At 37.3% G+C, this 12,051-nt stretch overlaps 1 protein-coding gene across 8 annotated transcripts in view; it reads right to left on the bottom strand.

The window, feature by feature from the left end:
- The window catches only part of TTLL7 (tubulin tyrosine ligase like 7), a 74,353-nt gene that overhangs the window by 36,133 nt on the left and 26,169 nt on the right, over positions 1-12,051 (bottom strand). For all 8 annotated transcript variants that reach the window (XM_074596811.1, XM_074596816.1, XM_074596808.1 and 5 more), the window contains 4 exons: positions 10,940-11,098; positions 9,341-9,557; positions 6,627-6,791; positions 5,646-5,804 (listed from right to left, as the gene is read on the bottom strand). In XM_074596811.1, the coding sequence (XP_074452912.1) occupies positions 5,646-5,804; positions 6,627-6,791; positions 9,341-9,557; positions 10,940-11,098 (700 nt within the window). The remainder of the gene's footprint in view (positions 1-5,645; positions 5,805-6,626; positions 6,792-9,340; positions 9,558-10,939; positions 11,099-12,051) is intronic.

Below are 12,051 nucleotides of genomic sequence, written 5' to 3'. Positions count from 1 at the left end.
GGAAGTCTTCTTTGTTCTACGTAAATAAAATTAAAAAGAAGGAAAGAATTGAACCAAAGAGCTAGATGAACAGTCTCATCTGTTGCTCTTCCTAATGGTAGCTGGCAAGGTTCTAAATATTGCTAAATGCTTGGGTCAAGGGAGAAGTGAGCTTTTGCAGCTTTTCTTTTACACATATGTATATATACACTCGTCACATAATTGAAATGCTGACCTTGCCGAGGACCATGGGAGGGCAGCATTAATGGCGCTCTGTGCTCACCTCACTGATCATTAACGCCTGTGCACCACTCCGTTGTTAACACTGCCTCACTGACTGATATAAAAGTGCTTTGTCAAACACGTACAGTTTTTACTAAAGAATATGAGTAAAGGAGGTGCTCTCTGTTGCAAACCTACAAAGAAAGTGTTCCTTTTCAAACATACAATAAGCGGCAATAGAGGTTTTAAGAAAAGTGTTAGTTACATCAATGAATATTTGAAAAATCCAACGCTTTAATAGAGATATATTTTCAGCTTTCATTATGTTTTTACAGACTCTTGGAAGCAGAAGAATGGGAATTTCCCATGCTTAAAGTTTATATTTACAAAGCTCAGAATTCCTTTGTTAAAGTTATTAACTACTCATTTCTGGACATAATGTTAACAATTCTACTTTATACAATAATGTAACTATTGTACTATTACTTTTCATACTATTCTTATTTGGACTTCATACAACTTAAGTGAGACACTGAAGTGAGCTCTTCTCAACAGAGTAACAGTGGAGGCTGCTCACCCTGACATCAGAGGTTGCTGGACTGTGCTTCAGTAAGAAACAACATGAACTCTCGGGTTCTCTACGTGTTTTAAATAAGCTGAAATTTGATTTACAATGTCGTTATGTATTTTGAAACGTACCAGTTCAGAGAAAAGAAAACATCATGGTCTCCCCAGTAGATATTTGTATAATACACATACTCTCAAAATGGCAGCCCAAGAGCTGTGCCTGATCATGTAAGGTGGTGAACACTTCCTTCAAACAGAATGCTTTTAAATCCTCTTAATTTTTGTGACTGTTAAGAGCAATCTGAATATCACAGAGGACTGTCTGTACCTGACAAATTACTCAAAATGTTCTCCATCCACCGGTTTGAATATAATTCATGTGCTTTGTGGAAAGCTGACACAATACGCAGCTGGCAGAATTCTTTTTTTTTTTTTTTTTTTTAACAGTTCTAAATTATAAAGTAATAATGGCCAGCCTCACAGTAAAACCCAAAGGGGTTAAATCTGTGTGGAAACCATAGGGGCATAACAAATTTGCGTGCCCAAAATGCCAGTTCAGTTGCTTTTCTGATGAGAATCTCACCTTAAATTTTCTGTATGAAGTTTAAAGCTTTTTCCCCTTGAGAAATAATTTACAGCACATTTGCTTTGCATAGTTATCTATGTGCATTTATCAGAGCATCACCAAGGGATGTATTTCCCTATTTCAAAACAATAAAAGAAATCCAAAAGATCACAGAGAAAGCTTTTTTTCATACTTATTTCTCTTATTCTCTTTCTCTTCATTCAAGCAACCTTTCCACATCATGCTGTTATGCATGATTCTGGAATTCTTCCAGCCATTTCACTGTGCATCTCTGAGGAGAGCCTGACTCCGATGTCTCTCAAAGCCCACTTCAGGTCTGCAGTTAGATCCCACAAAACCCTCCCTTTCCAGGCAAAGCAAACCCAGTTCAGCCAGGTCTTCCTCATACAACATACGCTCCAGCACTCTAAGCACCTTAGCACCTTTCTGATGAATTCACTATGGTTCATCAATGTCTCTCCCTTACTCTAAGGGATAAAAATGGACAGAATATTCCAGATGTGGCCTCACAGGTGCCAAACAGATCATTGCCATCAACCTGCAGGTCCAGTTAGCCAACGTCACTGTACGTACACGTTGTTGACTCATGCTCGACACTTTGAGAGAGATGAGATGTGACTGAATCTGTTTTGTTTTGCTGAAGGTCAGTCATTTTCCACAAGCCATGTTGCTGATTGAGATGCAGAACTTGATCTCAAACAAAAAGATTACATTTATGCAGCAGCTTTATGAAAAATGGTATCACAGGAAAAATTCAAATGCCAATGAAATGCAATGAGATACATAGGAAATGTCTGTCATCTAAGTAGTACACAAAATGCAGATACCATTACCCTATATATTCAGCTGTTTGATATCTGCATATAATTTTACTCACGGGGCTAAATACTTGCTATATGGAACAAAGTGTCTTGCATTGTCAAATGTGATCATGGGTGAGAAATCTTGAGAAGTCTTGGGCAAAAGCACTACCTTAAGAAAACTGCTTTTCCCTTAAAATATCCCTTAAAAGAAAGTACTGTCCCTTATTTTTCATGTGGCTATCCCTTGTTTCCAGACAAGAACTATTGTTGCTGACTAATCGGTAAGACAGCAGCGTTGTAAAGTAATCTTGATAACACACCAGTGATACCGTCACAATAGGTATTCATAACTGGTTACCAGAGCATTGTCTATGTATCTGCCTCCTGAGAGACGATTATTTAGAGTTCAATGACCCGAGAACAGGACACATACATTACTAGGTTGTGTTAATATAACATCAGTAATTTTATCAGAAAGGCACATCTTGAAGATTGTTGGCAAAACCAGGATTGTATGAAGGCCCGGAAAGCTACAAGCAATGATAGCGAAGGCCTTGAAAATCCAGAGACTCTGAGATATACACTGATCACAGTGGCCAAGTAGTGTTCACTACAGGAATGCAATAAAGACAACCCTAAGTGAAGCTAAGAGCAATGAAGAAGAAACCTTCACCATCAACAGTGTGTTTTTCCTGCTGAAGAACACAAGACACCGAAAACTTGCTATAACCACCTACCCACCTTTTTTTTGGAGAAGCAGTCCTCTCCTGCCCCTTGTCGGCCTTTGGATCTCCAGGGGCATAGGCAGGGTAAGCATAACACAAGAGAAAGGAGTAGATACCAGAAAGCTTATATATGTGAGCTTTAACTACTTTATTAATAGAAATTTGCAATAATTGGATACTTTGGCCTAAGATGCCCAAAGTCCTTTTAACTGGATGGATAGCAAAGTTTGGAACAGATTTGCTAGTTCACTTACACTAAATAATAAATCTGTGGACCTGTATATAAGGTGAGTTTCTCTCACCCACATAAATCACAAGGGAAGTGGTAGACCCTGCACTTTAGGCAGTTATTAAAATGGGATCTCCAAGGATCACAACTTTGTGATCCCAACTGGATATAACAAGGTTGAACAATGCTGGAGTCCATCCAAGAACTTCAAGTGTACGATTTTCTATGTACATAAATTAATTTAGCTTGGAAGTTTTAGACAAAAAGAGTAAAACTGGATTTCCTGGGAGCAGAAGGGAGATCTAAGTAGTTGTTGCTACTCAGAAAGGATGGAGGCTGCTGGGGCTGCACAGATGCTTGCCGGAGACATTTGGTGCCACAAGATGGCAATCACGCATTTCCCACAGCCCTCACTTCGGTAGAAGGTTCCGGAAGTTCAGTAGCATCAAGGAGCAGGAAAGCTACATCGCATCAGGGCAATATAAACAAAAGTCATCTCAGGAAAGCAGGGTCATTATAATGTTGCACAATTTATTTCTTATAATAGCTTATTAAGCTATCTTTATAACAGAAAAACTACATGAGCTATGGAAACATGAAACTAGATTTACCATCTTAATCCTATTTTGGCAATTTTCCCATAACATTGGGAACATTTGGAGCCTTGTGATTAGTACTTGTTACCACTGTTAGAAAGAATGATTCACTCCCCTAAGGGGGGTTTGGCAAGAGGGAAATAGTGGAAAAAGAGTGGTAAGCTAGGGAAGAAGCCTGAACTAGTTTAAGAAAAAAAAATTATAGATAGATAAACATATATACACTCGCTGTATATATATATATAATTATGTATAGTGCATATTTTATCTTTACTACACTACATACAGTATACATACAGTGTGCACACATATACACACTGTGTGTTTGTTTTGAGATCACTGCAAAAAACATGAACAAGCACAGTAAAAATGAGTACAGAAACTAAATTACTGTTTCAAAGTTTGACATTTCTGTTAGTTTAGTTCAATATCTGGCAAAATAAGTTGAAGGATACCTGTATCACCAAAAGCAGAAGAGGAAATAATTAGACTTCTGTATTTAAAGAAATCATAACGAGGCATACAACTCAAGTATTCTCCAGCAACACAAAATACCAGAGCAGCATTTACTACTTTATGAGATCCCTCCTTCACAAACAAGGAGTCTGGGATAGTATGATTCTCTTCTCTGAGACCCGTTATCATAAATGATGAATCGAACCCCCTAAAATCTCCATACTGCGTGTAAACATCCACAGAGACAGAGGGGTGTCCTTCAGCGGATTCACTACCCAGGCTGATTCACCATCTCTCACAGCAGAGGTCTGTCACCATTTGCTTCACGGCTGGATGAAATGCATACACAGACCAACTTCAGTCTGTACTTAAACAACTCCATACACTTATGTGCAAGCTACTGGCAACCTATAGAAGATAATCTGGAAGCGTAGAGCTAAATCAAAGGGATGGTAGGCTTTGATCGATAAAGAGAAGATGTCAATGCAGTACAGACTAAGTTCATGTCATGTGCTGCTTTTGGCTAGCACATCAAAGCCAGCAAATATGCCTATGTCTGGCATGGCAACAGTGACGGAATTTGTGCTTTTGTAATTAAAATTATACCGAACCCCTGAGAGAAATAAGCGCAACAAAGCAACTGTTGACAGTATTAATGGTCTGACAACAAGGTTATAATTTAGTAAATTAATTGTGTACATTTTGCTCATCAGTAGCCAAACAGACAGATTTTTGAATACATTTTGCTTTTTAACTCCAGCTGTACAGCCTCCCAACCAGTTAGCATAATGATATAAGACAATCTGAAAAAAGACGAGTGAAGCCCATGCATATATTAGTAATAGTGTAATTAAAGAAACACAATAGACAAACCTCAAACATTCCTGGCTGAAAATGTGTTCAAGCACCACTTAAGCTTAACTGTAACCAGTAACCAGTCAGAGGAAAAACATTTCTTCCAGTCCATTCAGGCCAATTGTTTGACAGCATTTCATGTATTCTGAATTAGTCTCCTCTCTTTGTGTGGGTGCTTTTAAAACCCACAGGAGAGGAAAAGAACACATATCCCCCAAAAAAAGAAAATTAAGACCATACAATCACAAAAGTTGCCAGAACCATATAACAGAGCCATACTCATGAAGGAAAACTACGTAGCATCCAATTGCTATAAACAAGGTCCTTCAGCTACAATAATGACTGGATTAACATCACAACATCACATTTTTCATTAAAACTTTCGAAAACATAAGAAATGCTGCACTCCTCCAGGAAGACAATTACGTTTACCAGAGTCTCCAAACATCACTGCAAGTCAGTGTTTCCATATGGATGCTGCAGAAAAAGCACCATCTATGTACTCAACAACAGTACTTCCTGCAATGCACCGATTTTCATTGTAAGCTTTCTTACATAGATACATTTTCACCAGGGGGCTTAGTTAACTTTACTCTTAAAAATTTACGTTTGTTTAAAGAGGTTTACCTCTAGGAGCCATGGTTTTAGTTTTCTGTCCAGCAGAATATCAAATCCCAGGACTTCAAAGCAGACACTGTCACTTCCAGGTGCTTGCCCTGGCCTGCACATGCGATAAGCATGAAGAACATGTGGCTCTGCAACTATGAGAGTCTTCACTACTAACTCCTGTAGGGATTTTTTTCAGAAAAATTCATCAGGAGAGAAGATACCAGTATACGTTGAACTAGTGTGTTTCATACTTTCATCTTTTACATGTCATTAAAGTATCTACTAAAAAGATTTAAAATACCAAATAAATGGTCTATAATAAATAAACTATTCCTATGGAGTAACATATATGGTTTCTTATATAGCTCTGGAGAATACTGTTCTACTTTCGATAGTACATACATACCTTTAGATATGTAATAACTAAAATGCTAAATGTATATTGGGAACAAAGTACAGTATAGCAAATCTTCACCCATATCATTTTGCAATATAATTTTCAATAAACATTCTCAGAATCATATGTACAGATGAGGCCTAAGCTCTAACAATCTTAGGCCTATTCCTCACCTAAAGATACCTGTAACATTATCACTGGACTTCAACGGCACAGGTTCCAGTCCACCGATACACGCAACGCTGACTACAATTTTGTAAATATTCACACATAAAATTCACTTTATATTCTAGAAAAGTCTCCAAGAATTTAAATGGCATGGTTCCTTTGTATCAAGTTAATTACATGAATTGCAGTTTGAAAGGGCTTTTGTCCCTCAGAAAAATTTTAACATTAAATTTATAATCAAACTCTGAATTTAGCCTTTTAAAAACCATAATCATCATTTATAGTATGTCCTTTGTAGCATGCATCACTGAGAATTTGGATAAATAAAGTTTCAAAAATCACTCTGGATTCCAGTAAAGTGGATGGCAGAAGCAATTGATTTTTTAAGAATATACATACATAAAACAAGGAAAAGTGTATTAGTTTTATCTTACTGAAATATCACTCCAGAATTTGGAGACATCAAGATTATTTGTTTCTAGAAACTCAGTAAACCATTTTATGGAGCGTTTGCTTCCTTTGTCTTCCGTTTCATCCCGTTCAAAGTGTTCATTATGTTTATTGACAGAGTAGTTAGTCAGATGCATATACAACTGACTCTAAAAAAAGGGAGAAAAGACATTAAAAAGACCTTAAATACAACTCTAGAATGGTCAATTCAAAATAACTGCAAGAAAAAAAAATACGTTAAATCAATAATGACAGTTCACAAACAGTTCACATTAGCAAATAACACTATGTGCAGATTTAGCATTTCTGAATCTTGGAGATTTCATCTACTAAATGTTTTAGCCTTCTTATAACAAAACCTGTGCTCGTATTTAAGCCAGCTGCAGTCAACCAGCTAACCACTCAACATCTGCTTAGGCAATATAGCTGCCATTTTTACAGGTCTGCATGTAAACAACTATCTGAAAAAGTGAAGCGCAATTATCATAACTTACAGAATGATTACATTCCACAAGAAGCAAACAATAAAGATGGTATCTGAAGTGCTACTTTAAAAGTGCTAAAAAACATTCTGGCATCTGCTTCATAGACAATCCCACATTTCAGTTTTCACTGTAGTTTATTTATGAGAAATGTTCTCATGATGGTGATACTTTAAAATATCTTTTACATATAAACTCATCTGCCATGTTGATATCTGCCAAAATTGCTCATTTTCAACTGGCTGGTAGCCATACCTCAGAGGGAGGTAAATTTCAAGATATACATTGCATAGATGAGCGAGTGCTCTAGTTCCTTTATGGAGCAATATGTCACCAGCAGCAGATTCATGTTATCAGTTGCATTTAAAAAAAAAAAAATTACCTTTCCAAGGCTAATTTATAAATTATGATTTATATGTTTACATTATCTCCCAGTACAGATATTAACTCAGCTTTCCACCTACACTACCATAATGACTGTCCTCATCACAGCAAGTTCTCTGTCATGTTTGATTGTTCGCTTGAGTATAGCTGATGTTCTAGCTGACCACAAGCCTTCTGTTCCAATTCCTTTTTGATAAGATAGCCAATAGATAACACAAGCCTTCTGCTGCCATTTATCACACTGCACTTACATTTAAAAAAACCCACTTAACGAAATTAACAAAAACAAGCAACTTAATTGCAGGCTAGTTAGCAATATATTGTATTAGCACTACAAGTAATTAATTTCTCCCATAGCTTCCAATTACTGCTTTGAGAATCATTCTGAAACATATTGTTGTTGAGTCATTATAAATGTCATCTTTCCATGACATTCAAATTATTTCAGACAAAAGCAATTATTTTTCAGACTACAAAAAATAGAAGTGTTTTTAGAACATTTGTTAAACATCTTAACTAATCTTCAGTCTGAAGTTATCTGGAACAATGTCACTGTGAACAATGTCATCCAAAGAAGTCATCAGTGATAAGCCTGGTTATTTCATACAATAGACAAACTGCAACATGAACAGTTGTGAGAACACAGAAACAACTGCCTGTTCTGTTTATCCACTCAGAGCATATTTCAGTGCTGCTAATGCTGAGATTAGTAAGAATAGAAAAATATTAAAAGCAAACTATTCCAAATATAATATTGGAACTCTTCCAGTTATACCATTTGTACTGGGCTCCAAATTATACCTGCATTCTTCAAAGGAGCACTAAGAGACAGTCACGATTTTAAGTGACAAGTAGGGAAAAAAGCTCTCCATGCGTTGTCTATTGCATAATTACACTGAAGCAGCTCTAAAAGTATGTGGTACGGAAAAGGAAAGACATGGTGGTAATGGAGTACAGTTAGGTGTGAGAAACTCAAATCTACTGATGCCTTTCAATGCCTCAAACCTAGTTCTTTCTTAACAGACATCTGCATTTTGGTCTGTGCCAGAAGAGAGGGGTTATACCTCTCAAGAGGGGAAGATGCTATACAGTGAACAGGAGGATTTAAAGAGTCCAAAAGCGTTACCACGTCCCTTACCATTTCTTGTTTCTCTGCAAGTTTCTAGGCAGCCCTGCTGCATCATCCTAAAGTTGTAAAGTACATACTCCTTTCCCTGCTGAAGCAGTCACTGACAAACAGCACCACCAGCAGATTCCCTCGCGTTCAGGGATTGCAGTGACCACTCTCACGCGCTGGTCTTTGTATTGCTGCTTCTCTGTTTTCTGCATAGGTTCCCAAGACAATGGCTGAAACATTGCAGGATCCTCAGCAGAAGCTCTAAATTTCAGGGACGTTAAACAAGGATCTAGCAGGAGAGAAACCTTACCTCTTCCACCTAACCAAAACTTAGTCTCAGATAAATCTAAAAGCAATGTAACTGTTTTTGATGTGATTTGCTTTACTTCATTTTTTCTGAGTTGAACTTCAGTAATTGACATCTATTGCTTTCTTTTAGGAAATATTTAAACTATTTAGCATGCATACATGCAAAGTTATATAAAATTTTTATACATAAGCAATAACGTGGCTATACTTGTGATTTTGATAGAAAAGCATGAGTTAAATATCTTTCATTTTAATTTTTTTCTCTTCAATGACAATGCAGAAGTTCAGCCAGATGAATACCAAATTAAATCTCATGTCACAACTTACTTTATTTTACCTCCTCCAAACACAACACGGGTAAAAGTCTACATGCATAAGCAATAAATTGGAATAAACTCCAACTTACCAAATTTGAGTCACTGGGGGGATGGTACTTTTCTGTGCCCATTCTCACCAGTCCATCATGATATAAAAATACTTTTAATGGATCACAGGAGGTTACAAGAATATACACACGTAAATCAAACTTGTAGCCTTCCATAAGAAATGGCTTGTCAAGATATTCCTGAACAATCAAGTGATCCTGAGCTTGTAACTTTTCTCCATTTCTTATTAAAGAGATCCTGGTAAAAACAAAAGTTCTTTTAAAAACATGGAACTTTGACATTACTCTTCATAATAGATTTTCATGATCACCCAGCCAGGTAGTCAGGCTAAAGTCTACCTGGAGAGAGAGACTTACATATCTGATTTGTATGGTAAAGTGCTGCATGGCTTTTGGTTTCCTGTTCTTTATGGTGCTTCACTGGATGAAATGAGCCATTTCAAAATAACTTTCTGCTTCCTTTGATTCAACGATTTGTAATAATGGGTTCCCTCTACACTTCGAAATTGCTTGGCAGAACGACCAGTTTCCAGCTTCTGTGATTATACCCCATGCAGCAGTAAAAATAGGCTTCCAGTCTTTGTCACAACTTCTGCCCGAGGTACACATTGTAAGGAACTTTCAGTGCTAACCTGACTCAGCGATGACGTTTGCAAAGCAGGACACTGATCGGTACGACTAAGGATGGCATAGATTAAGCTCAGTATTTCTGTATTCCAGTTTTGCCACATCCGAATGAAAAATGGTTTATACACAGACTATAAACTGGCAGTCCCTAACCACACAGGCTTTTAAATAACTGTAATAGCTAATTTTCAGCATATAATTATTAACCTCAAATTCCCATAGCTTTGTTGCCTTAATCTTACTCTATTATTTATGATACATTTCAGTGTTCTCATGCTGAATACTTCGAACACAATGAAGTACTTTCCAGACATTTCTCTGAATTATGCTGCTACCTCTCCCTTCAGCTTATCCTTGGCCTTATCAAGATGAATGAAAATTAAGGAAATGGAGAAGTTTGGTGGCCTTACCTTTACAGTAATTCTGATATATTTTTAATAACTAAGAGATTTACTATACTGTATAATCCAAATTGATATTAAAAGCAATAAAAGCTAAAATTGAAATATCTAAAAAACAAGAACAGAGTGAAGAATGAAATTGCAATATTTATCTCATTGTTTTTACTGTGCAGCCCTGTCACAGACAAAACTGTTTCAACTCAACTGCAGGTCACAGTCTCTTCAGGGCTGTCCCTTCTCTGGCATGGGTGTCACTTCCTTCCAAGAGTGCACCTCCAGCCACATCCCCAACAACATCGCCTCTGTTTCTCCTACACTTTGTGGCTGCCGCTTAAATATGTTTGTGCTTCTCTGACTGGCTGCAGTTTTGGCATGCAATAGGGTGGCCGGGCTGGTCTCAGAGCTCTGGAAGATCCTGACCTCCTCTACACATGACACCCCTGCAGCCCCCAGCCACCGAAACTCTGCCATTTATGCCCCATACAACTTGAAATACAATCTTCTTACTAATACACAGCTTCTGTTAATGTTGTAAATAGCACTGAATTTCACCTTTAATGGGTAAGAAGACTGAAGTTAACGCACAACTTACCCATGTCCCATTGCACCGTTAGCTGGTTTGACTATGAATGTTTTCTGTCTACGTTTCTTCTTCAGTTCTTTTACATAGTTCTGAAACTGTGTGTATTCTGCAGGGAAGATCCATGTTCGAGGAATAAAACTATACTCCTGAGGCTGACTCTTGATCATTCTGCAATAGAAGAGCAAAACCAAATATAAGGTTAAGACATCGTAGGGAACAATCTCCAAAACGGAATCTGGTTAAAGGATGCGGCAAGGTCTTGATCTCCCTGCTTTAATAGCTGTGGCAGCTGAGGTAGTGAACATATTTCATTTTATAGCTCTGTTGCCTGTGCAGAAAAGAGAAATAGAAGAAGAAAAATGGTAGAAAATTCAGTCAGTAGAAGTTTCCATCACCCAAAGCTGTGCATCTGGCAGACAAGAAGATTATACTCACACCAGACTGGCAGTATGCGCTAGATACACATGGGTTAGCTTTAAACAAAGTAGCTTTAATAGTGGTTAACAGCCAAGTTGTAGGAGCAATGTGGACTTGGTGGTACTATGCAGACTGGTATACCACAGTTCCCAGCAGACTAAATTTAGTCTTTGCTGAGTTAAATACTGGTGCAGCTAGCTTGTTTCAGGAATCAGAATACCTGAAACTTCATTCATAACCTCATATGAAATTAGTTCGGGTAACTCAAAACTACTCTGTAAATTAGGGTGGACACTTCTAAAATACAAATTACCCCAGACCAACAGAAGGTGACTGGCTGAAAGAATTAAGTGACATAGGAAGTTTCCCAACTTTGATTTTTTTAAAAATCACACTATGATGAATTCTAATACTTTTTAATTGATTACAGACTTAGGTATACTTCTCCTTTTGCAAAGAAAAGTAATAGCATGAGGATAACTTAAATGTAAAAGAGACTTACAATATCATTTCAATTTTTCATTTCTACTATGAGCCTACATAATACTCCTGATGCAGCATAAGAGACTTTTTCTTTAAGTAGCTCAAATACTAATGGAAAAAACAGAGCTGCCACCCACATCTGTAAGGCTAGGACCGTAGCCAAGCCCTACTGGTATAATAGATACGCTGTCACCAAATTGTTTAGCCAACTACTCAACAAA

The sequence above is a fragment of the Larus michahellis genome, chromosome 8 (genome assembly GCF_964199755.1).
Source record: "Larus michahellis chromosome 8, bLarMic1.1, whole genome shotgun sequence".
In the NCBI taxonomy this organism is placed as follows: domain Eukaryota; kingdom Metazoa; phylum Chordata; class Aves; order Charadriiformes; family Laridae; genus Larus; species Larus michahellis.
Note: the sequence above shows the minus strand (reverse complement) of the source record. Positions and strands in the feature narration are given on the sequence as shown.